The sequence below is a fragment of the Fringilla coelebs genome (assembly GCF_963513975.1).
Source record: "Fringilla coelebs genome assembly, chromosome: 12".
Taxonomy (NCBI): Eukaryota; Metazoa; Chordata; class Aves; order Passeriformes; family Fringillidae; genus Fringilla; species Fringilla coelebs.
In genome coordinates, this window is record NC_140038.1 from 2,064,945 (window position 1) to 2,090,957 (window position 26,013).

Genomic DNA, 26,013 nt, shown 5'->3' on the forward strand with positions numbered 1-26,013 from the left:
TCAGTAGGGGCGTGTCGTTGCAGCTGGGGGCTGTGCCGCGAAATCTGAAGATCGACATTCCCCTGGGATCATCACCTTCCCTGGGATGGGGGCCCCCTGGCTCTGTGGGGTCCCTGTCATGGCTTGGAGCACCCCGTGTGTCCCGCTCTCATTCGCGGGGTAGGCGGAGCGGGGACCCGAGAGGCTGCGGCTTGGTCCATGCCCAGGACAGGCAGGGGAAGGGCGGAATGCCGGAGGGATGGCCGAGACACTGGCTGCGTGGTGGGGGCGGGCAGAAAAGGAGAAGGCGGCAGGGACCCGCTCCCCCTGGGATGGGGACGGGCTGTCCCGGGGACCCCAGACCCAGGGGCCCGAAATGACACCAGTGAAAAGCTGGGGGAAGGGAACAAGCCACATGAATCTGGGCTCGGCAGCGGCGGAGTCCCTCGGCCCGCCAGGGCTGGGTCCCTCGGCCGCCGCTGCTGGCTTTTTGAGAGAAAAAAATAAAGGGAAGAAAAAAAAAAAAAGAGGGGGAAAGAGCTACCGTCTTCACTGACAGCTCAAAATGCTGGAAGGCCACGAGTCAGGCTCGGCCCAATTGGTTGAATTAAAGGCTGTGGCCATGCCATTCCAGAGATTTCTTACGCACCTCTGAATTTGATAACAGTTTTAGACTGCAATCCTTCAGTAATCCTGCAAACCCTCCAGTTAGAGCTTGGGCAGTGGGCAGGCCTTGACTCTACCTGTATGGGAGAATCAGGGCCCCAGTCAACCCAGATGTTCTCTGCATCCAAAGGATTCAAGTCATTTTGGCTAGGCAACTTGCTCACATATATATGACAGCTAAGCCTGTTTTCAAATGGAGTTTGGAAAATCATGATCTAGACATGATTCCAATTCTCTTGTGGTTTGAGGTTTATAAGCTGTTGTAGACTCTGGAATGACAGTCAGTGCTGTAATGCCTAAAAACTATATAATGTCATATGTATTATTGATTATATGCATTATCTGAATGACTCCTAATTGTTGCCAATTTCTTCATTGCATGGTTTTGCTCTGAGGCTTCCTCATACTCATAACCAAAACACACCTGTGTTTGGGAACATATGGAAGCAATTTGTCAGCGAAGTTTTGTCATCATCATAGTATGATGTCCCTATTAACCTTCTTCAGCTATTCTCTGTTTCAGGACCAAGAAGGACATGCAGGGATGTCAAAGATCAACACGTCTAGCTAATGGACCTTCTCCTGAAATTCAGATAATATAATATAATATAATATAATATAATATAATATAATATAATATAATATAATATAATATAATATAATATAATATAATATAATATAATATAATATAATATAATATAATATAATATAATATAATATAATATAATATAATAATCAGCCTTCTGAGAATCATGGAGTCAATGCTAATTATTGCCTGGCTGGGGGCTGTGGTGGCACCAAGTTGACTTCAAACTTTGTTGACTTGTATAAACTGCGACAGCCTGTCCTGGACTAAACTCTCCTTTCTGAACTGAAGAAGAAAACCTGGTAGCTGCAGTTTTGATAACCTCTTCCTGAGAGGAGGAATTCTTGCCTGAACGAGGAAGTGGAACAGAATATTGGTATTTGCTGACAGGAAGTGAATATTCTGAGATTACACAGTCATGCTGTGAGGGTGTTGTCACACACAGGAAATGGAAGGCGAGCTTTACATCCCTTGTGGCATCTTATTCTTCCACTTCACTGTCTCAAGTTATTTAGGCTTCATTTCTGCTATTGGAATCTCAGAAATGGGTCATTCCATTTAAGAAATAAGGGAATTGATATTTTTGAACTTGGTCTAATTTATTATGGTAACATGTTAGCTACATCTGTCTTTCTGATCATGCCTGATTTTTTTTCCTGGACATACTGTGCATGTAAGAGTGACAAAAGAAATCTGCTGGAAACTATTTTAACAAAATGCAATCCTTCAATAGGTTTATTAAATGACAGTGGCTGCAGAGACCAGAAAACATATTAGATTCTTTCAGCTTAAGGACCACTGGCAGTGCAAACTGATAGTACAATATTGAAGAAAAACAGTATTTCCCACATGCTTACATTTTCAAAGGCAGCATGGATTTTACAGGAGGCCTCTGTTATTGATTAGTAATGAGATGATTTGCTCTCACAATTAAGGGATGAATACTGTGTGTATGTTAAGAGAAGATTTATTGATGTATAGTTATGTTATTGTTTTTTTTTTGTTTAGGCATCCTCTGTTCTCCCCACAGTCTCCTTTCCTCCCCCTCTGTATTGTTGCCACCAGACAGCCTGGGCTGTCAGACGTGTGGAGGGAAGGTGTGTGCATGGGCCCCTTGCATGGGGAGAATGGGAAAAGCCTGGCACTGGAGGGGTGCAGCATGACAACACCTGACTGCCAATCAAGTAGGAAGAAAGCAGTTTCCACCGATGGACGGAGAAGAAGAGTTAGCTGACAGACCTTGGAGGGGTCAGATTGCCTGATGCAACCTGCCAGGGCATAAAAGGCAGAGGAGCCGTTTTGTAGAGGAGCACATGGTGGCCGGTCCCATGCTCCCAGTGCGCTGTTATTTTTCCTTGTTCAGTCTTTTGTTGTATTTTGTCGAGATTTGATAAACCTCTGAAATTTTACAGCGAGAGGTCATTTCTCACACCTCTGTGCAATTAGAGAGCGTTATAAGCAGGAGTAGTAGGAATATGATTTATGTGAATTCCTCTTCTGTTTGTTCTTTTGCTTAGGAAACAATTCTGAAGGAGACATTTTCTGCCCAATGTGTAAAATGTTTAATATGTTTGCTGGTACTCTGAGATTTTCCTTACACTAAGCATGTAATGCTTGGCTGAGGTTTTTATGCTTCTTTTTACAGGTATCAAGGATGCTACATGCAAAAGAGAGTGATTGATGGATGTTTCTAATCAGCTGGGGTAAAGGTCAAAATTCTCAATAAAATGTTACTGTTCTAGAAGAAACAAGAGAAGCATAGACAAAGACATAGCAATTTTGTCTTTAAACGCTTTTATTCAAAGAGGAAGTTATGTTCCCCGTAGCACACAAATGCTAAATGCTGCTTTTTAAGTAATTTCAAACATTTCAACAAGATTATCTCTGTGCTTGTTTATGTGGGATAAAAATGCTGGCATATGCAGTGTACTCAGTTGTAAGATTGTGCTCCTAAATTTCATGTACAGTTAGTATTAATAAGTTATTTCTCCTTGCACTGAAAAGCCTGCTTATGACATGACACGGTTTACTTGGGGATGGAAAAGGAAGAATCTAAAACACTCTATGCTGAAACAGTCTGAATCTGCCATCTTGAAAGGAGAAAACATGTATGATACTTATTTCTTTAAAGTAACAGATGTGGTGGTGCTGCAATGGAATACAAAAGGTATCGAAGTATAAAGTTCAGATTGAAATTTCCCCAGTAGTGTTTAGCAGCATTCAGACCTAAAGTTATTTTTGGTATAATCCTGTGTCTGTTACTTCCTGTGAGCCTACTGAAGTACAAGCATTTCAGATCTGTACAGTAGATGTCAAACTTAAGAGGAATTCTGTATGCATCACGGTAGGCTGGATACACCCTATTCTTCCTGAAGTCAATGACTTTCCACATTGTCTGCAATGGAATCAGGTTTATGCTTCTTACTTCCAAAAATGCATAATCAAACTCCAAATATCTAGCTTATGAGGTTTGAAAAGATAATTTAGATTTCTTTCTAAGAATTAGATTACTAAGAGAAGTAAATTGGAAAAAAAGTATACAGTGTAATTGCAGCTGTAATATATACAGTGAAATCTATCAGGACAAGTCTGCTTAAAAGCAGCAGCAACTACATTATCTTCACATCATTCATACACTATAAATAAGAGCAGAATAATAAGACAATCTTTCTAATTCCTGTGACAGTGAGGGCCTGACTTCCTTAACAGATTTGTGGGGCTGTGTAATAGCTGGAAAGTGAGCTGTTCCCCTAGTAGTGTTTTTTCAGCACTGAATTCCTGGGCTTAAACCCCATTAATAATCCATGTGGCTTTCATTGCTTTTACACTTGTCTTTTCCTCTAATATTACAATTCCATTGGTGAATACACTGACATCATATCCTGCACTTTTCAAAACTGTATCTGCTGACCAACCCAGTTCAAATACTGGTGTCAAATACATTTTGCCCTTTATCGTGTTTATATTCATGCTGCTAAAACAAATGCCCTGTTTTAGCAGGGAAGAGTTCTTGTAGCTTGATGAGTGTCTGCAGATTTGAATACCTATGGGAAAACCTGTGCTAAACAAACCATAAAACTGGAGTTTAGGATTAACTATAAAATCAGATAAAACACCCAGACTCAGTAAGCAACAGACATGAAAAGAATGTGGTGAGGAATTCAGCTCAGGGGAATTCACTGATCATATCTCTCTGGAAAACAAGACAACAAGGGCTACAGAAAGCTTTTGGCTGGTATGTGTTTTTAGAACTCTCTTGAGGGTTGTCATTAGCCAAGAACAAGTGATGTCTTTCACTAATTCAAAATAAATCAGTGCTATGAATGAAAGGGGGCTTTTGTGACAGAGCAGGGCATCAAATTTTGGAGGTGTCTTCTTTCTCCTTGTACATGCCTGGTTTCTAGATGACTCCTCTGTTGTCTCCATCTCCCTTTTTGCAGCTAAAATAAAACAAATTTATTAAATAACTGTAATGCCAATGAAGGAAAAGCACAATTAGTTACTTAAAGTTGTCCATTATGCATGTATGAGATTATTTTTCTCTGTACTAGTGCAAATGTCACATAACTTATTGTTTCAAATATTTCAGGAGACCACACTTTGTATGCAAGGTCAATGCTGAATGCAAAGGAAATCAGGCTGTAGCAAAATTTGTAATCTTAGATTTTTTTCCCAGGATCTGGCTTTGTCGGCAAACAGTGGCTTAATAATCTTTTGGCAGTACATATTTCTTCATCTAAAATGTTGTGATCTGTGGGAGAGGTTTTCCTAAAATTCCATTCTCCTTGTTTCACATACTGTTCCAGGAAAAAAATTGAAGGATACAAAAAGCAATTAGGAGCAGCAGGGCTAGCAAAAAGAACAAGAAAAGTACAAATGTGAAATAGAAAAACTGAGTAAGTCTTTTATTGACCCAGCCTCCTATCACACAAGGAAACAATGTCATAGTAATAAAAACAAATCATAGTTTGTAGGAAGAGATCATGTCTTCTGAAAGATCAAACTTTATCACTATAAAAAAGACGCAAAGTTTTGGACACACAAGCACTTCTCTGTGTCAGAGGGAAAATATGGCTTGAATTTTTTTGTGATATGATAGCCAGACATCTTACCTTTTCTTCTTCAGTAGCCAGAACGCTACTGCAAGAATGATGAGAACTCCCAGAATGCAGGCTATCACAACAGATACCACAAAACCTAGGAAAAGAGGGAAAATGTGCACAAGTGTTAATGCCATTGCCTTGAGTGGAGAAGGTGGGTCTCTGACCTGTCATAATGTTTGCATTCTGCATCTGCAACCTTTCTACAGCCTTGTCCCACCACTTTGTGACCATGAATGGGCAGCTTTGCACAGGTGTTCTCTGGAATGTCCCAGTCCCACAGCTGGCTCCACGGTTCACAGTGCTGTGACGTGATGCACATGTTGAAGTCACAATGCCAATGTGGAGGCCCTGGTACAGCAGGTCATTGCAGGAGTGTGATTTTTATGCTATAATAAATTAGAGCTCATAAACAAACCCAAAGAATTAAATGCAGGCAATCAAGGACGTTAAATTCAATCCTTTTTGTTCTCTCACAGAGAACACCACTGACTGTGGACAGCTGAAGAATGATATTCTTTGCTGTTGAGAACATTGCTTAAAGGCATCAAAGAAGGTAAAAATGAATTCAGGATATTGGTATGAAAAACTGTGTGATCTCTTGTTTGCATAAAGATTTAAGGATTATCATAATGTTGTATTTCTTAGTGAGCTTTATGTACACTTTTGGCAATTAAGTTATTTTGGCTTCCACAGAGATCCTGGAGGTGAGCTCCCTTTTCTTAACTGCATTTTCCTAATTTATTTACACATTTTAAAAAATATTTTTTCAAATGATTGGTTCTCACTAAGCAACATCAGAGCACTTTCAGAGTCAAACTGACGGGTTTCACGCATTCCATCTAAATATTTTCTCCTATTAAATCAGCTGTTGGTGAAACACAAATGTAAAATGTGGAGTTTAACTGCATTTGACCCATTAATTTGAAGTCCAGATGAGTGGAAGATGCTTGCAATCCATGGAATTGAAGAGAAGCTGTTTTACAAAAGGTGAGTTTTGTCATAGTAAAGGTGTCAAATGGATACAAAAATATAACACCAAAGAGATAACTGTAGAAAAAGAGCTTGTAGTTTGAAGGGAAAGGGCAGGGAGTACTTTTGAGTGATGAGAGGATCTTCTTAGAAAATTTAGTTAGATAGTATTTCTGCCTGGTACCCTAATCAAAACTAGACACGAGTTCCTGTTTAACTCAGATGGTTTGAACATTGTAGCAAATTCCAGCTGCATTTATATGAAGGGGATTGTATTGGAATAAATAGCTGATAAGACAAAATACATTACAAACACACATGAGTTTTGCTGTGTAATCCTCAAAGATTAGAGACTTTTTGAGATGTGGTTCCTATAAATAGTAAGTGTGAATTGAGATGCTCATTACTGGCATCAAAAATGTGGATCACTGAACTCCTCAGTCGTTTTCAATTTTGCTACAAAACACAGGCCAGTGGCCCCATCTTGCAGTGCCTGAGCTCAGGGGAAGGTGGCAGTTCAGGCTTGTCAGTGATAAGGCAGAAAAGTTTCTCTGAAAACCTGCTTGGTAGGGGCTTAGGTGTGCACAACAGGATTTCTTTTACAAATTTCAGTGGTTGCCTGGCTCAATCCTTGACTCTCTTCATGGCCTTCCCTTCTTAATAGGTGTGCTCTGTTCCTATTTGAGGTGCAGCTGACTGCATCAGGCTGGGCACTTGCAGCAGCCAGGTGTACTTCACTGAGCTTTGACAGGAGCCAGTTTTCCTTATTTTTCTTTTTTTTTTTTTTCCCTTTCTTTCCTTTTTTTGCCCTTTAGGTAAGGGGCTGCACCTGTGAGGAGGCTTTTGTGACTGCAGTAAGTGGAATGTGAGATTACAGGGGCAATGAATACTCATTTTGAAATGGGTTGAACATTTTTTCTATGGTTCACTGATAGAGTCAATGAGCTTCTGTAACTTAATGTACTTAGACTGAAGGGGGTTTCTATTAAAGTAGCACTGAGCAATGTCCTTCATAGCCATACAAACCAATTCTGGGGCATGAACAGCCAGATGGACAATAACCCCTACAGTTTAACTCGGCTAAGTCAAGCCAGCTTTAAAGACACACTGAAAATGCTTTTATGGCTGGTGTCATCTCTGCGTGGGAGCCAATATTGTGCCTTAGCAGAGGGAGAACCAAAAGTTATTATTTGGTTTCGCTCTGGCTCACAGCAACAAGTTTGAGAGTCACATCTAGATCAAATTTTCCCCCATAAATGGAAATAATAATGCTTACACTATTTCTGTGAAATGTTTGGAGATTCCTAGATGAAAAACATAGTCTCAGATTTTCAGTTACTGGCTTTGTGAGTTGTAACTCTCTACCTTCTACTATTAAGTACTGAGTACGATTTGTAGAGAGAATAAAGTCAGGTGCTGAAAGGTCAGTTTAAGAAACAGATGGAAAACTGCATTTCTCATTTCTGACTGACCGTTCGGACTCAGCAGATCAATGGCTTATAGGTACTGTAGGAATTTACAAGAAACCCTTGCGAAGCCCACCAGGTAGTGAATTGTGATAAATAGAGGATGAGGGTAGAAAATGTAGAGGTTGGATCACTACAGAGGATCCCATGGTGAACCTGTTGTAATGACAAGGGTGGTGCCCACCCTGGAACTTCTGGTACTTCAGGAAGCGTTTCTGCAGTGGCATTGCTATCACAGATTGTCTGTGCAGGGATTTAAGACCTGCAGAGGAAGCTTTAGTCTCAGAAACGTGGAAGCTGCATTGCAAATTCTGCTGGTTGAAATCATTGCACATAATCTGGCTTGAGCAGTGATTTGAAGATGATGATTAAAATAACCATTCTAGTCAGCAGCCAGTGTTTGAGACTGGAGGTTGGAGAATAAAGTTTTAACCCCTTTGTGGTCATCTAAGAATGCCATGGGGGGCATTTTTCTGGACCAATCCATAAAAGCAGAAAAAGGCTGACATAATCTAGTTTTCCCCTCTTTCACTATTCAATCATCTTTTCATTTACTCAAAATATTGTTTGTGCAACTAGTATCACTTTGTATATTAATCACAGAGATGTTAGGAACTGTTGTTAATTTGGTAAACTTGTTAAATTGTAAAATCTTCTTAGGTATTATGTTTAGAATCTGGCAACAAGAACACTTCTAGTGTAATTCTCTTTTTAAGAGATCAGCCAACTTTTGGTGACAAATCTAAATATCTCCGATTTCATAGAAACATTTTGCCCAGGATTTGTTTTGGCTGATCTCTAATTTTCACTTTTCTTCTTTATGGCTTTCTATTAGAAGAGATACTTTATGAAAGGATCTGTCTGCAGAGGGGAATGGCAAAAACAGCTAATGCAGTGTGCCTGCCGGGAACTGTTTCTGTTGTGTCCAAAACAGACAACTCATGTTTTCTGTTTTTTATCTAAACAGTGAAGAAAATGGGAGGCAAAGTTGAAATGCTAACACAATTTATTAATGTGTTAGCTAACACATTTTATTAATTTGAAAGTTTACTGCTTGGCTAATCTTTTTGGTGAAGTCTGCTTTTTCTTTTATAAATCCTTTAATTTCAAATAGTGCAGTGGCTTGCCTAAAATCATCTGCCTTGAGTGTACATGCCAGCTTCACAGATCATTAAGAGTATATGTTTGCAAGACAACAAAGAAATTGGAACAATACTTTTTGCACAATGTACTCAAAGGCATTTCCGTGGGGTACAGCTCAGCTTCTCACCACAGATGCAGACTTTTGTGCAAAGCCCCCCAGCCAAACTTACGTGTTGTCCTTGTATAACACTGCAGAGTTAAGCTTTTGAATCAGTTCTTCCTTGTAAAATGGTGGTATTCTGTTGGGTTTTTTTAAAATTTGTAACACTGAATCATGCAATCCAGTGTTATGAATTATATTTATTTTTCAAGTTTGAATTCCTCAAGGACCTCTTCTGATTCTGTGTAATTACCCCAAAACAGTGTAATTACCCTATAACAGTGCCCCTGAAGTTAGGACTCCCTTTAAATGTGTGGTCTGCATAAGATCAAGCGTGACCTTGCTGAGAAGCAGCAAATGTCACTGCTGAGATAAGGCCATCTTAAGCACTTACACTGGCTGAAACAGCTCAGCTGTGGAGCTGTTTAGTATTTAGAGTGGCAGCAAATGCTTCTGCAAAGCATGACAAGGCCAATCATGTCTTCCTTCTTTTATCTCCTGGCCTTTGATCAGAAGGGTTGCAGGGCTTCCCTGATACCCACTGTGGAAAAAAATTCTTGCCTACCCTGGGAATACCTTATTCTTGTACAGTTGCCCATGCACAATGCAATATGAAAGAAAAAGCAACAAAGTGAACTGCAAGGAGATAGCTGTGTTTTTGTAGTGGTACAGTCAAACAGGACTGCCCTTCCAGTGCTTCACATTTACACAGATCGCTGCGCACTGTTTCTTTGCACAGAAGCATTCATAGAACTCACCATCGTGGAAGGAGGTAAAAACCAGTCTTTCATGGAATTCCTGAACATTTCTGAAGTTATCAACCATTTCCAGGGGCTCTGGGTCATCACTCTCTGTGCAATACATGGCTGTTTCCAGTGCCAGTAACTATAAAGGGAAGCACCTGTTCAGCTCACAGAATACAGAGAAAGCAGTGCCTGTGCGTGATCACTGGGAGTGTTTGGAGAAAAGGAAAAGGTGGAGTCAAAGGGAAGGGGATACACTAATAATTAAGTTTCATGTGGCCTGTGAACCCAAATACAGAATAATGTTTAAACAGTATGACATCTCCAAGTCCATACCTGTATTTTGTTTACATCCTGATGAAACTACTGCTTTCTCTCAGATTGTTGGCCAGGAAAACTTGATGGGAGGAAACATGGTAGACTTCTCCAGCATACTCTCCCTGGCCCAGTCTAACTCCTAAGTGGTATTAAAGGCTACTTTTTGAAAGAGCTCTTTATTTTGGTAGAGACATGGTCTGACAGAAGCTGAGAATGTATTTTTAAAAAAAGGAGCTTGCAGTAATTTGATCTGAGATTTTGCTAATAATATTTTCCCCTGTGTCTATAATTAGGTGAATCAGAAGATAGTGATTGTGAGTTTATAGTCTAGGTAAGTGGCCACCTAAGAGCAAAAGAAGGTAATTAGATAAGCACAAAAAATGTAAGTTGGGAGAAAAGTTAGGGAACTCAAGATGGATAAATAACACAACACAAGCTTTTTAGAAACTTTCCAACCCACCCAAGTCCATCAGGATCAAAGTAGCACCAAAATACTTGGTGATTAATGTTCAGATATGTAGCCCAAACAATAATCTGCAGGTAACTTCATTGAAAGACTTAGAGCAGGGAGTAAGTACATCATGAAAATCAAAATTCATCTCACTTGACTAGGATTTTTTCAGGCTGATACTGTACCAATTGCTGTGCAGCTGTCTGTCGTTCGTTCTAGCCAACTGAGAACATGCCAACAACAAACAGAATGGGATATTGATTTATGTCAGTTCTGTGCTGTTCTTCCCATTTTAAGGATTTTAGCAATGGTCACTGCTCAGTTTTACAGGAAAATATGAGAAATCCAGGAAATGAGACGATGTATTTACTGTTCTTTAGCAGACACCAGTCAGGGAAATGAGTTCTGCTGGAACTTAGAACTTGCCTGGTCTTGAGAAATTTTAACGGGGTGTCGGAAAACTGTCCAGAGAACGCTTGGGTAGCAGGGCGGAGTCGTCAGGGATCCTTCGTAGCGATAATACTCATCCAGTCTGTCAGGAAGCAATTCTTGAATATTGAATCCAGGGACCAGGACCTTCTGATCTAAAAAAGGGGGTTTGTGTTAAATATTGCATCATGGCTACACCAGTCAAGTCAATTTGCTTTTCAGCAAGTAGGATATTTTCAATGTCACGTCACTAGGAAAAGAAAAGTATCTTTCAGCAGAGGCAATCCCAGTTTAATAAGGACTACAGTTTTTTAAGTTTCCTATGTACAAATCTTGTCTGAGACACCAAATCAGAGTCCTCTAAGATAAACTGTGGCCATATTAACGAAAAAACACCATGTGAAACAAATAAGGCACAGTCAGAATCACCTGGGGCATGCTAGCCAAACGGTCTTCCCAGGAATGCACTGCATTTGGAAGCCTTTCACAGTCTGTGACAGATTTGCATGGGATCTCTGGACTGTTTCTTCAGCCAGTTCAATCCCTCTCAGGGTGACACCTGATATTCTCAGCCATTCTCAATCTGATTTAGTCACTCACCCTTGTATTTCACATTCCGGAAGTGCCTGAAGATCTTTTCGTAGGATGGGCTGAAGGGTCCAGTCTGCAATGATCACATCATCAACAGCTGCAAATCACTAGTCTGAATATGAGTCTGTGCTTCTGGCCTGTCCTAAGGCAAGGGCTTCCACTGTCCAGATATTAATGTACTAGAATGGCATAAGTATTTTGTAACTCAAAACATTCCCTCTGTCCTCACAGCCATGATAATATTCCTGCTCCAGGGCTATAAGAGCTTCTGTGTTGTATTGCTGCCTTTACAACTGCAGTGCAGACCTTTTGTGTGCTCTGACCCTCTTGCCCTTGCCTGCTCAGAGCGCTGTGCCAATGAAGAGAAGCCCTTTCCTCTGAGAGCATTGCAGGCAGAAGTTCTCAGCTGCTAGGCTTCTCAGATCATCTCCCGGTTTCCAGTCAAAGCCACATTTTCCCACCCACAAACATTTTTAGTGCTGCTCCTCACAGCCCAGGGAGCAAAAGAATGACACTGTTGGGTACCACAGGCCTACAACTCAACTATCTGACCAAGGCTGTAACTCATCTATCACACAAGACTGTTTTTCAACTGCTACCAGTAGCTTTTCAGTCTAATAATCAATGCCTTTTTTATGAGTTCTTCAGAGCTGGTGCTGAGCAACTCCTCTGACAACCAGACATAGTAAACGGGTGTCCTTACATTAACTGTAATACCCACCATCTGTCTGAAAGGATTTCCAAGACCTAATCTCCATTGTTCATTAACTTGATTTTCAAATACCATTGCTTAGAAATAACGAGAATCCCAGTATTATTCCCGATTGTAATGTACAACACTCTGACACTTTTCACAGCTACAACTTCCAAATGAACTGAAATTTAACACAAAATTACTCTCAGAATCTTAGAGGTGCTAGGAAGTGAGCTTGGGTAATATCCATGCAAGCTCTGTTTGCTAACTGGAACATTTTACTTTTTGATGGAAATGTGGAAACTTGTGGTTTTGCTTTGTTGTACTGCAGAAAATCCGCACATTTAAAATTATCTTTACAGTTATCTTACTGAGGAGTTTTAATCCTCAGTAAGAATTATATATGTACAAGCTGCTAATTTTTTCTTTTCTTTTTCTTTAGAACCATTATTATCTTCGTATGTGGGACTTAAGAGAGAAAAATTGGAAAGCTGTCCTGACATCTTAAAATGTCACTGAATGTACTAATTTTCCGTAATCTGTGATTCAAAGAATCTGGGAAGTTAGCAGGGAGAAGACTGTGGTTAAATCCTAATTACATACAGTGGTCAAAGGCAGGGTTGTGTCTGCCTGTGCCTCTCTGCTGTGTTCAAACTGCTTCATGCCACAGTAGGCAGCTTTGAGTGAATGAGTTTGAAATTCACTGTTGCCTCTTATTTGATAAACACTACCAACCATTAGTTCGTAAATGAATGCAAAAATGGATTTAACATAGCTGAAGTTAATTTACTAAAAAACATGAGGAAATACTCAGAATTCCTCTTTTCAGGGCATTTGCTCCTGGTTTGGTATGTGCTGCTAGAATCTGACTCTGTATTTTTTTGTGAAAGAGGAAAGGAAAATCCTTTATTCAGCCACTGTATATAATAATAATAAGAAGAAGAATGCAAACAATGTAGGGGATTTTGTACATTAAAGGTCTCTCATAAGTGAATGACTGAAAGCATATCCTAAACAAACAGAAAATAAAGATCCTGCATCCTACCTCAAGGAGAACAGCCAAAACAGCCAGTCCATCTGCTTTGTCCATTGCTGCCGTTATATCTGGGTATTTCTCAGAGTTGTAATGTACAATATGCAACTACAAAGGAGGAGATACTTTGTGACAATAACATCTGGGTCATGCTCACATTTATGTTTCACAGTTAGAAAGGACCATGCAGCCACCTCAGGATAAGACGGTGCAGGAGGGTTCTTCAGTGACTTCTGGCTGCCGTGGTTAAGATCTTTTTAGAGAAAGGCAGAAGGTCCTGGGACTCACAGCCCTGCTGCAGATGAGTTACACACAGCCCACACTCCCCACACATGATAAGAAGAGCAAGAGGACTCATGACTTCAGCTTCAAGGCATCTTGACTGGAGTGCTAGTAAATTTTACTGAAAAAATAACACCTTAGCACTCCAATATTTGGAATGCAAACTCCTGTGTTAAATGTAACTAAAGTGGATTCCTAAAGAGCTTTTGAGGTAAATATCTGATTGGGGCTGCTTATCAAAATCTATTCCTGAATCCATAATTTAGAAACAAGACAAGATAAACAGTTTGTCACTTGTAACTGCGGGCTGGGGGCACAGGGAATGTGTTCTACGGCCAGCTCACTCCCCGAGACGATGGGCAGTCACCAGAGAGGCCACCCCGGATCCCTGCAGAGACCTTCCCGGGTGGCAGTGCCACCTTCCCGGGTGGCAGCGCGTACAGGGGCTGGCAGCTGCCTGCAGCAGACACCTGTGACACAGGTGACACAGCAGCAACCCAACACGAGCGATGGAGGCAAAGGAACCGAGAGGAATCGCTTAGTTTGCAATTCCAAGTTTTCCTCCCCAGAGAAGACAGGAACAAGCGACGATAACAGAGGGCAAAAACCTGCCTTTAAGGAGGGGAGGGAATAAGGGGAGGACACAACTTCTTACCAATGGGAAGGCATTAGGGCAGGGTAAGGGCTATCCAATAGAAGCCAACAAGGGAAAGGAGCAAACCTTGCAATCCAATCTTGCTTCGAGGAAGGGATGAAGGACAGGGAACATTCTAGAGCAAAAAGGGTGTGCTATCTTTGATAGACAGGGGGATTGGCAGACACTTGGCGGGAAAATCTTGGGGTAAACTCAGGACTGAACCCTCAGGGAAGCCAAATGGGGTACATGGAATGAACCATTACAAACTTATAACAAGGAGTGTTTAAAACCTACTACAAAAGAACACCCACTAAAATAACAAACTACCACAGTCACTGTACAGAAGAAGGTGAGCAAAAGTAAACAGAGCAGCACTGTTGTACAGCTAAAAGTTACCTCCAGTGACCTGGTGCCAGTTCTGAGTTTAGAATCTAAACTCCCGCTTCCTGACTTAGTACATCCAAATCCATCTTTTTTTGTTGCGCACAACCCCTTTTTTTTTTATATCCCTAGATCATAAATACTTGGCTTAGAACCTCACAGCCTTTTACAGTCATTTAGCCAAGAGAGGGATCCCACTTTGAAACAATAGAACCTATCCAACCTTCTTTGCTTCTTTCCCTGATCTGAGCTGGTCTGCCTTACCTCTGCTGCGAAATGCTTCCCACCAACGGTGTGCTCAGAGCCTTCAGACTTGTTTCGGTTTCCCCAGTGCAGGTGAAGTTGAGATGCAGTGTATTCAAATGGGAGGTTTCTGATGGACATAGCAGGTGACAGATACATTTTCACTGTAAGCAGATCAAAACCAGATAGGAACAAATGATACCACGGCTCTCAGGAACACAACAAATAAAAATACCTAGTCTCAGTATATTATATATGGAGCATGAAAAAAGCAGATTCTTGACTCAAATCCATCTCGGTCCGTGACAGGAGATAAACATTTCTGTTCTCTTTAAGCCTCTCTTGGTAGATCAGCATTTAGAGCATTTAGAACATACCCTTTTCTATTTTCCTAAATACATGAATTTAATGTGACAATTGTTGCTAGTGGAAATCTTTGAAGAATGTGAATTTATCTCAGACATTGAAGAGACAATTATTGATATGTCAAAGCAAAATTTAGGCTCATGTATCTTCTTTCAATCCCCTTATAATGGTTGAAAAAGACTTAATAAATTAATATTTCTCAGGGTAATTTATATCTCCTGTTATATTGAACTCTGCTGCCTCTTAATCTTCTTTTAGGGACACAGGATAGAACCAATAAACTCCCCCTTTCCTCGCTACTCCCAAAATCCAGAACACTGATGTCAAGCAGCAAGATAATCCTAGGCCTTAAGAACAAGCATCTCCTCTCTTGACATGCTGGAGGGAGACCTTTGTATGCATGACCCTCCCTTCTCCTCACTAGGGCTCTTGGGTGGGGAAGGCAGGCTGGTTTGTTTAGGTTTTTTTTGTGTAGAAATTACAGTAGTAATTTTCAAGCCAGCAGAAACGTCTCAGTTGTTCACTTGGAGCATTCGGTATTTCAGAAAGCAATGGCTTATGTCAAGAACAGATTGATTGTTTTGCAATTTATCTGTATTATTTTCCAGACTGAATACAGCTTGGGTTTGGACTGCCCTGGACATGTTTTTCAGGAGAAACAAGGCTCAAAACTGTAGTGAAGTAACAGCTGTGACCCTCTGTATTTTTAGACTTCTACTGAAAAGGGTTTTTTTTTTTGAACTCTACTGTTTTCAGTCTAGCTGATGGTGTCTGGATGAGCTGGCTGATGAAGAACATCAAACATCATATAGGAATGACTTGACAGCACAATACTAAGCATCCTACTGGTTTCCTCTAGCTGAAAGAGTAGCTAGCAGCAGATGGTATAATGATCAGTCCAACAGAGGCTAATTTTTTGTTACTCAGAGGTAAATTAATTTGTATCTAAGTGTGATTTCTAGAGTAGGATGCATCTCTACTGCTTTCTAGGAGGGCACTGATGTTGGAAATGAATTCCCATTTTCTTGAGGGGGTCATACTTTTGTCTAGACTTTCTTTAGGAAATAATCAAACTTTGTATTTTAGAGGTGAGATCTGACAGTGGTAGTGACTTAAGTTCTCAAAGGAATTTGCTTTTACCTGTGTGACTGTTTTGGGGGGGACAGGCTCGGCTCCTTCTGCACTCTGGCACCCTTCAAGTACACAATGACAATATTTCCTTCTCTGCCTATTGGCTGTCACATCAGCCTGGTGCATTCAACTGTGACAGTCCAGTCTTTCTCTTTGGACTGAGAAGGACTTTTAGGAAATGAAGGCTCACAAGGAAAGGATGCTCCAGCCGTTCCTGGTATGAAGCAACCTGGTTTTAAAGGAGAAATTGATCAAGAGGAAAGCCAGGAGTCTGTCCCAAGAGGTTGGCCCTTACTGAAGAATGGGCTTATGATGTTCAGTTGAGCATGTCAACTTCACTGAAAGAATGATAAAAAAAGCAATTTTTGCATGTTGGTCAATACATAACCAAGCATGTGAGAACAGAGGCCATTTTATAATGCAGGTTATTTTGATACTTCTGCTACAAAGGAGGAAACAAAGAAGGAGGGCTTTATAACTATTCTTATTTCTATGTGTTCAAGTGTTTCAGGAAGGAATGAAAAATGGTGGGGTTCACTCACTGGTATTGTATATTGTGTCATTATAGGAGACCTTTATGAGACAGTGTCATCTCTGTATTTACCTACTGTACTAACACTGATTTGGTGCTACTGTGGGAGGACCTGTTTGTACACTATTTCTAATTATTTTTCTGTCTTCTAACCTATCACTGCATATCACTGTCTATCTTGCCTTATGCTAAAGAGGTTTCTATCTCTAGTCACAATGGTGCTCCTGCATTTTTTTTCCTCTTCCCCATGCCCTCACACAATTCAGTTGAGCTGCTTTGGTGAATTGAAGAGACTCATTGCTCATATGATATCAGTTAATCTCTTTTTAGCAGAATCACAAAGTCTGTTTCTGTTTCGGTGCACCTCAACTAAAGTAATAAGAAAACCTTGGGCATTAATTCTGACATGCCTGTAGTTTATTTTAAATTTCTTTATTTAAAATTTTACTTACTGGGAATCCGTTTGTACTTAGTACTTTCCCAGATTTCTCTAGCCTGTTCTGTAGACGTAAGTATGCTGAAGTGAAGGCTTTGTCATTTGATTAGCAGCTTAATTTAATCTAATAATCAAAGGATTACCCATGAAGTAAAAAAACACAAAACAGTGAGTTCCTGCAGCTCTTTCTTTTACCATTCCTTGTTGTCTGTGATCTCCCTTACCTGAATGGCCATTATTGATCAATGTAAACTGGTCAGTGGAGGGCACGTTATAGCCTATGAATTCTAAAGGCAAGAGATCAGAATCATACTGGAGAATAGCTTTGTGGAAATCAATTGGTGATTGAAATACTCCTCCACAAAACGGGTATTTCTTTGGCCAGGCCTTCTCTCCATCAGGACCTGTGTGAATTAACAGAGACACATTTGTCAAACCGTCACTATGCAGTTAACACAGAAATTCTCCTGTGTCAGCCTTCACAAAAAAATTGGAAAAGAAGCCTTCTCTGAATTTTTAAGATATTTCTTTTTAAAAAAGGACCTCATTAAAATGGAGGTAATGAGGGATATTGTCATTTTTCTGAGGGTGTTGTGACCTAGAGACAGGTCTGATTATATCAGACCCTCAGACATTTCCTTACTGTACAAACTCACTATCTAACAGGATTGCATAACCCACAAGGAAAAGCTAACTTGCAAGTATTGAAGGTGTTATGGTAATTTGACCTGCAATAACTTGCTCAAACTCTGGTGAAACTTTTCTTCATCACAGCCTTTTGCCCGAGGTAAGATCTACAAAGAATAGATAATATCAAGAGAATTTTTATTGTGCCTTTGCTTTAACTGCACATTAACAGCTAGCAGCTGTTTACAGACCGTAAGATGAGATGATTTGGATTTAAATACCAGAAGAGGTATTTGCAACTTTTGTTTCTCCTTGTCTCTGAACATTCATGATTCTTTCCAAGGCAGGAAGGTCCTTAGGGATCACCCAGTCTGATCTATATAACACAGGACACTGGGCCTCCCTGGATAAATTTCTACTTCCATGAGGCCATTTTTTTCCAGAAGGTAATAAACATCTACTCTTCCTTTAAGCATTGCAGATAAAAGATACTTCATGGATAATTACTGCCCAATGGATAATTACTCTCCTTGGCAGCTTGCTTTTCACTGTCAGCCTGCTGTTCCCATACTTTTTTTCCTCATTGAAGTACTTATAGAGGATATAATTTCTCACTTCTCTTAAATTATGTAGATTGAGTCCCTTGAGTCTTTGATTAGAAGGCTTCTTTTCCAAAACTGTAATATTCCCAGTGGCTTCTTTGAACGGGCAAAGCCAGTTCAGATATCTTCTGAAGTAAATTAACAGGCAGGAGGATACTATGAGCAGTTCACCTTATTTACATGAAAGACAATTGCCAAGTAAATGGACAGTGGGGGTGAATCTTTCTTAAACATAGTTCATGTGACAGAATCAACAAGATCAGTTCTGGTGCTTAAAGACAAACTTACTTTCTTGGTAAAGCTGTTTAAGGGTGTGCAAGACATAGGGTTAGCAGGTGACATTGTTTGCAGTGTGCAGAGTTTGACAGACTCAATCATTGCTTTTTAGTTTAAATAGTCTTCGCTGTTGCTGTAACTTAAATTTTTGACTCCAGCTCACTGACAATCACATCAATTTCTTTCTCCTTACATCCTTGTGATACTATCTCTAAAGTTGCTGAAATTATTTTAAAAAGCTAATAAGTGTTATGCTGACATTATAGAAGCCTCTCCTGTACCTATTTTTGGCAAATAACAAATACATCCAGAAGAGCATAAATTCCATACTGTGGAATACATACAGAAGAATATTTCCCAGGAATATATGCATTAGGATATTCCAAGAAATGACAGTTTCTTAGGTTCAAGCTCACTGTGCATGACAATGACACTGAAATTCAACCCTTTTCAAGGAACTAAGATTGCAGCAATGTCAGAAAATTGGTGAGAAGCCTTTATTGTAAAAAGACTTCAATAATTTTAAAAGGTTTGATAAGTTAATGAGTTTGCAAGAAGATTTTAATATATTACACATCACAGCTTTGGAGACTTGATAATTAAATAGGTGATTGATGTATAAAGTAGAAGTCTAGTCCCAGCCAAGGAGTCATGAAATACCAATCATTTTTCAGTACTGTGTTTGGGTGACTTAAATGTCTGGAAGAGCTGGCAAAAGAATATGGGAACTTCACACCTACGTTTCCAGTTCAGAAGGAAAACTTTTGTCTTTTCTATAAAATGATGCAGCTATCTCAGTCTTTATGTACCTTGACATAAATCTGCAACTCCACTCACAGGCCTTTAAGCTATAGAACCTTTTGCTTGTTTCTCATTCCTGCTCAATTTAAAAAAAAAAAAAAAACCAAACCAACAAAACCAAACAAGACCTCTTTTTTGGTACAAACCCATATTTTATAAAAGTTATGTCTTTTATCACATAGTCTTTCTAATTTCAATGCCTCAAAACTCCTGTCTCAAAGAGCTGAGCACACTGCAGCTTAGTTTTGCATATGTGAAATTGAGATTTCCAAGGTAGATAAACCACACAGCTGGAAGGCATTTCTCAGTTAGGTCTGCTGAAAATGGATGATTGATTGTGAACCAGATTTTCCTTTTTCTGTGCCTGCACACTCAGGTAAATTCAGTGGAAATCACATTGTGTTTACAAAGGCTTTTTCTGATCACTACTGAATAGAGAACAGCTTGTGCATGTAAGATTGGCCTGTGCTACAAGTCCCAAAAGATATTAACAGAAGTATTGCAAAATCATCTTCAAAGGTAATTTCCTTTTTGTGTGACACATTTGTGACCCAGGCATCTCAGAAGTGTTTGCTGCTATGAGGATCCCACCAGGACTGTGTCAGCAGAGCACTAATTGTGCCATGGGCCTGCTCTACCCCCTCAACACTCTAATTCAGCTGTTGGAGTAAGCATATTAAGGTAGGGAGCTGCTGGTGCCAGTGGAAGTAGAATCCTTCCTGCTGCCACTGCTCCCAGTGCTGCCAAGATCACTCCCTGTCCTAGGGGTTGCAAACTCGGGCTGCTCGAATCCAGCTTGTGGATTGCTTTGCTTGACACAAGTTTGCAGGACCATGTTCCCTCACCACCACATGGAAAATAACCCTGAGCCTGACTGTGCCCTCACAGCTCTTTAATAAAAGATGTCTGTAAACAAAGCAGGAATAATTTTCTGGATTGTCTGGCTGCCCACTACCCAGTGAGCTGAGCAAAACACGCTCAGCACCAAGACTGCATGTGTCCATGGTAACATTTCCTTTGACAGCTTTACGCTTTCCAGCCAGCCCCAACAACGCTGGTGCTGCTGGGCAATGCAGGACAGATGCTCCTTCATGAGCAGTGGTGTCTCCTCCCAGGATATATACATTGGCCCATTTAAGATAAGAAGAAAACAGCCCCATGAGACACCAGTGGTACCAACAGATGTTGCTCTGATGACCAATTAATATTCGTGCCACTCCCGCTTCTCACAGTCTATGCAAGTTCTCTTGATCAGTTCTTGTGCCTGCATTACAGCATGAAGTTGTCTCTTCCCATGCTAAAGTACATTAATAATTCTGTTGGCACTATTACTGCTAAAGCATGTTAATAATTCTGTTGGCACTATTACCTTAAATTTGCCTGCAAAGCTAGTTTTCTCCGTTGTAGCTGCTTGTCCACTATGAAGGGATGATTCTGGTTCTCTGATTTCATTCCAGCCCACTTACACTACAGAAAAAGAGGCAGAATCCAAAGAATTGAAGCCTAACATCTACTGGTTTTTTTTTCTGGGGCAGAAGACTTCAGCCTGCACCTTGCAGCCGCACAGCAGGATTGCCCAAATCTGTGTGCATATGCTGTCCTGAGCTGTGGGGCATTGGAGCCCCTCTTTCAGCTCTTTAACTGAAAATGCTTTCCTTATGATACACCTGATCTACCTTGTCCATCTTACAGAAGGTGGAGCTGCATTTCAGAGAGCTCAAGGCAAGCCTGTGTCAGCAGGGGTGGAGGCTTCAAGCCTCACTGCCCTGTGGTGTTTTCTCCAGGCACTTTTTCTTGGTCTGTATACAAGAGTAGTGAAAACAGGAAAAAGAAATAGTATTGCTGTAGTTAGGCTAAGGAAGAAGCAGACAGGAGAGGTTTAGCCTTTATATTTGATGTATCTAATGCAGTAGTTTCCATTATAGGCAAGGTGAATTCTCATGTCTTTGGAAAGTCTGTGCTGAACAGATAAGGCCTGATCACGTGCGGTGTCATCTTGCTTTGCCACTATGGCCTGAGGTATTAACACTGCATCAACATTCAGTTTTACATATTGTAAAATATGTAAAATACTCAACAAATAGAAATCTCTGACAATGAGAACTCAGATTTCACCTCCACCCTTAATCTTGTACCTTGACCCTCATCTTGACATCAGTCTGCACTGTGGTTATAATGGCTTTATTTCCTTTCCATTCCTACGGACTTAATTTCAGTGAGAGGCACTGCAAAGTGTTTCAGGGGCAAAGGTAAACAGTGGAAGATTTAGAATGCCATAAGGATCAGTAGAGGAGTATGGAGGGGCTCTTTCCTGGCTCAGTCTCTCTAATAGCTGTTTTTCTCTGTAGGGATCAATGCTCTACCTCTGCTTTTCTGTACTATTCTGTACAAATTCAGTTGCCACTTCAGGTTTTTGAAGTTACTTTTAAATATTTGCTTTTATATGTTTTTCTAGATACGTTTCAAAATCTATAGCTGAAGGAAAAAGATAATCTGTTTTGTGAACCTTCTCTTTATCCTCCTTACATTTAGAATGTCAAAATCAGACTGCAGTATGGAAGAGCTTAACATGAATTGATGAAGTAGGACACTGAGAATAACATACTTTGAAATCAACACTGTTACCCAAATTCCTAGGAAGGGAGAAGTAACTAATTTAAACAAGGAAGGAAGGCAAAACTTCTGCTTTCGTGGTAGTAAAAAAAGTCTTGTTTTCTTTACTATCCAGCAGGGTTAGGTTTATCTGATGGCTGCTGTAAAAGTGGAAAACCCAGGCTTTTGTTAAAGCTGTGTGAAGCTTTTTCAGTGCTGGGAATGTGAGGTCTATGTGTGGACACTGGCAGATAGACAAGCAGTTCTCCTTCTGTTTGTGTGAAGCAAGTCAGGTAAAATAGAGCACAGCCAAAAGGACGAGTTCCTAGCAGCAAGTTCAGTCTCAGAGGTTCTTTGTGTTGTCTTGGAGCAGCACAAAAAGCTTAAGAATCGGCTTTTTTTTCTGAGATTCTCTATACCGCCTATTTCTGTGGGGGTATTTGGCATGTAAAGTGCTTCTCTGAATGAGGAAATACCTGGCTAGAGGATGTGATCAGTTAAAAGAAAAACACTAGATAATTCTTTTCTGGAGCAGCCACCAGGTCCTTCTGAGTTAGTAGATGACTAAAAGGATTAGTTACAAATTAACATTGCTTTCATAAAGGTGATTTATTCTTCTTTGTCATTGCTGGGGTCTTCGGGGGACCTGAGCCTCCAGTAACAGAATACAGGTGACTTACTGAACTCTGATTCTGCTTGAAAAAGAAGACTCATGTGGGAAGGGAGAGAATGCTGTTTGCAGAACTAGGCTGGAATGTGACAGCTGAGGAAACAGAGGGCTTCAGGGACCATCTGCAGTTGTAGGGCCAGCTTTAGTCTGCTGAAATTCTTGTCATTCCACAAGGAAATTTAGAATTCAGTAACTGATTCTCAGTCACCTAGATATGAAACCTGGTGGATGAATAACAGATTTCAAGGAAATGGACCAGATTCAAACCTAGGTAAGGATTGTGATCGCAGTAAGTACTCACCAGGATATATTTGGCCGGTTGTCTTTAAAGCACAGAAGAAAGCCATAACTTTGTATGTATGAATTAGTACTTACCAATATAAGACCATTTTGACACTGTTTAAAGAAAAAGGAAATATTACTGTGAGTATTTGAAATTGATCTTACTCTGCAAAGAAACAAATTGCTACTTAAACCCATGTATTGAATATTGCAATACTTTTGTCTATCATTCTAGTCCTAGCTGTTGAGCAAAACATAGAAAAGCATAGATACTTTCAAACTTTCTGATATTTTATGAACCTTTTTCACTCAAATTGTAACTATAATTATCCCTGTGATCCTGCCCATAGGGGGGAGTTTCTTGTGGTCACTTAAGTCTTGGGGCAAGACTGCTCTCGGTACTTTTTTTTTAAAATTGGAATATCCACAGACTGTCTGTAAGTACACCCCTGGGATTTTTCTCTAGTTAGAAAGCTAAGGAATTAGGTGGAGTGTAACTACAATGAGCCCCCCTATGCCTTGTTGAGGAGTTTGAAAAACATCAGTGCTACACTGAGAAGTGATGGACAGAAATTAATAGGTGGACTTTGTAAAAAGGGAGTGTGACCCATGAACCCATATAACTCAGAGAATCCCAAGGAGGGTGAGTGAGTGTTAAAATGATCAATACTCATCCCCTGCTTAAGGAACTGAACTTGGGACAATATCTCTGCATGTTTTTGGAAATGACTTGACTTACGAAATGCTCTTTTTAATTTTTTTTCCTGGTCCTGAAACCTACTTAACAGACCTGAACAGTTTGGGTTATCAGACTAATGCTGATCTTTACTCTCCACAAATTTAATTTGATTTCTGCTTAGAAAACAGTCCTGAAATGCAAATCTTGCAAACGCTCAGTGTGCCTGTGAGTGTGTCTGCATGCATGCAGGCAAATATTTATCATTACATGCACTTGTCTGCTCAATACATGGTTCTTGGCACCATTTCTTGTGTTCTGAAGTGTGGTCACAGATGCAGGTCTTCCCTAAGAATGTTGTGGGAAATGTTTGGGATTAATTTGTTGGGTTGTGCAAACCAAGTGCATTTAGCTATTTGTATTGATGTGTGGTGGGAACATGAAACTCTCTGATTTCACTTTGTTAGGACCAGTGTGCCTCATTCTTTTGCATTAGAATTTTCAAAACAAGGTCTGTGTAATCATCCTGACTCAAGTCCTCAGGTTCCTCTCGTAGAAGAATTCATGTTTAAGATTTCAGGATGAGAAACCTCATTCTCCTCTCGCCTTCTCTCTGCAGGGGATTATCTCTTACTGGGGTTTTTGGGGGTTGCTTGTGTCCTTTGGTCATTCTGTACACAAAACTTGCATAAAGATAGAAACGACTGGCAGTAGGTTTTAGAAATGTCCTCATTTGAGCAGGGTTTGAAGAAATACTGGAGAAATACAACAGCTATTGTGTTCATGCTCTTATTGACCATTAAAATGTGTATGAAATGTCAAAATGATGATTTTTATAATCTACAGCATCCTTAAGACAATCACTTTTAAGCTTTTATAATATTTTGGTCAGCTATGCCACTTGACACAGAAGTAAATGAAAGCTTCAAGTCTTTTGCCAAGTGAAGCATTCCTTAACCTCTGAGCATTTTGATGATCTGCAGTTTGCTACCCTTATGACTTTATGGTGAGCAGAGCCATAGAGCTGCTGTAGGTAGGGCTGAGGCACATTTATAGTAATTTCATCTTGGATCAGGAGATGAATCAATGACCAGATGGCAGAAACTTCTTGATTTTGTCTGAATGAACACAGATTGCTGCCAGCCTCAGACCCTGAGCAAGGTTTTTATTGCCAGCCAGGGGCTGTGCACAAAGCATGAAAGGGGCAGGACTGCAGGGAAGTTTCAATCCTTTCAATTCCAAACTTTCTGTATGGTCACAGAAAGCACCTGTTCAGCATCAAGCTTTATTTATTCTGTTGTTCTGGAAAGCATCAATTTCTAGGAACCTCTCTCCTTCAGGTGGGAGATTCTTCTATAGACTATGGGCATTTTTTCAGAGGACATATGCACAAAATAAGATGACCTTTAAAGTTTGAATTCCATGCTTTTTGCTGCTTATGCAAGAAACCTGATAAAATGCTTGTCCTGACAGAGTTCTCCATGAACCAACAGCTTTGGATTATGTTTGAATCTCCTTGATTTTTGTCCCATGAATATACGTGCTGAGTAACACAAAGCTTTAGAACAATTCCCCTCATATCCTATATTAACACCAGGTAGATTATAATTAGTTTGAAAAAATGAAAATTTATTATAATCAGCTTGAATAGATGAACACTGACTCCTGAAAAGAGAGAGAGGAGTGCCAACCTCCTGAAACTAGAACTTGTTTCCAATATATGAGAATGACCTCTAGAGTGTAGGGTGCTTTACAGAAATGGATTTTTTTCTCTCTGGTTTAAAAATAAACGGGCAGAGGGAAAGGTGTGATGCTTATACTAACTCTGAAAGGACCAGTCTCTGCTTCATTTTTTGAGAAATAAAAATCACAAAGCAAAGCATACTGAGCATGCAAGAAGTCTGTAATGCCAAATAAATCAGAGGACAAATTTCTCTTCCCTGTATAAGTCAGAATACCTATTCTGAGAAATTAAAATAAGGTTACTAACTCCAAACAACGGCAGACTGCAACAATACACAGCTTTGAGCTGTATAATGAAAGGGTGCAATTTTTTCTGCATAAATGGCTGCCTTAAGGTACAAGAGACAATAAAACAGAAAGCTGAGAGACTTTACCATTCAACGGCGCTTGCACTGAGAGCTGTATCTTTTGGAAGAAAGTAAGCACAGCAGCCAGTGTGACTATCCTGAAGCTCTTGGCTGACAT

At 40.1% G+C, this 26,013-nt stretch overlaps 1 protein-coding gene across 1 annotated transcript; it reads right to left on the reverse strand.

Moving 5' to 3' along the window:
• Positions 1-26,013, reverse strand: CA12 (carbonic anhydrase 12; the record flags this gene model as incomplete). The annotated part of the gene is made up of 11 exons (XM_084213438.1): positions 1-372; positions 4,780-4,849; positions 5,344-5,428; positions 9,771-9,897; positions 10,951-11,108; positions 11,554-11,617; positions 13,284-13,379; positions 14,836-14,978; positions 17,504-17,683; positions 23,223-23,243; positions 25,923-26,013. 11 exons carry the CDS (start codon positions 26,011-26,013, stop codon positions 1-3), a joined length of 1,407 nt encoding a protein of 468 aa, XP_084069564.1.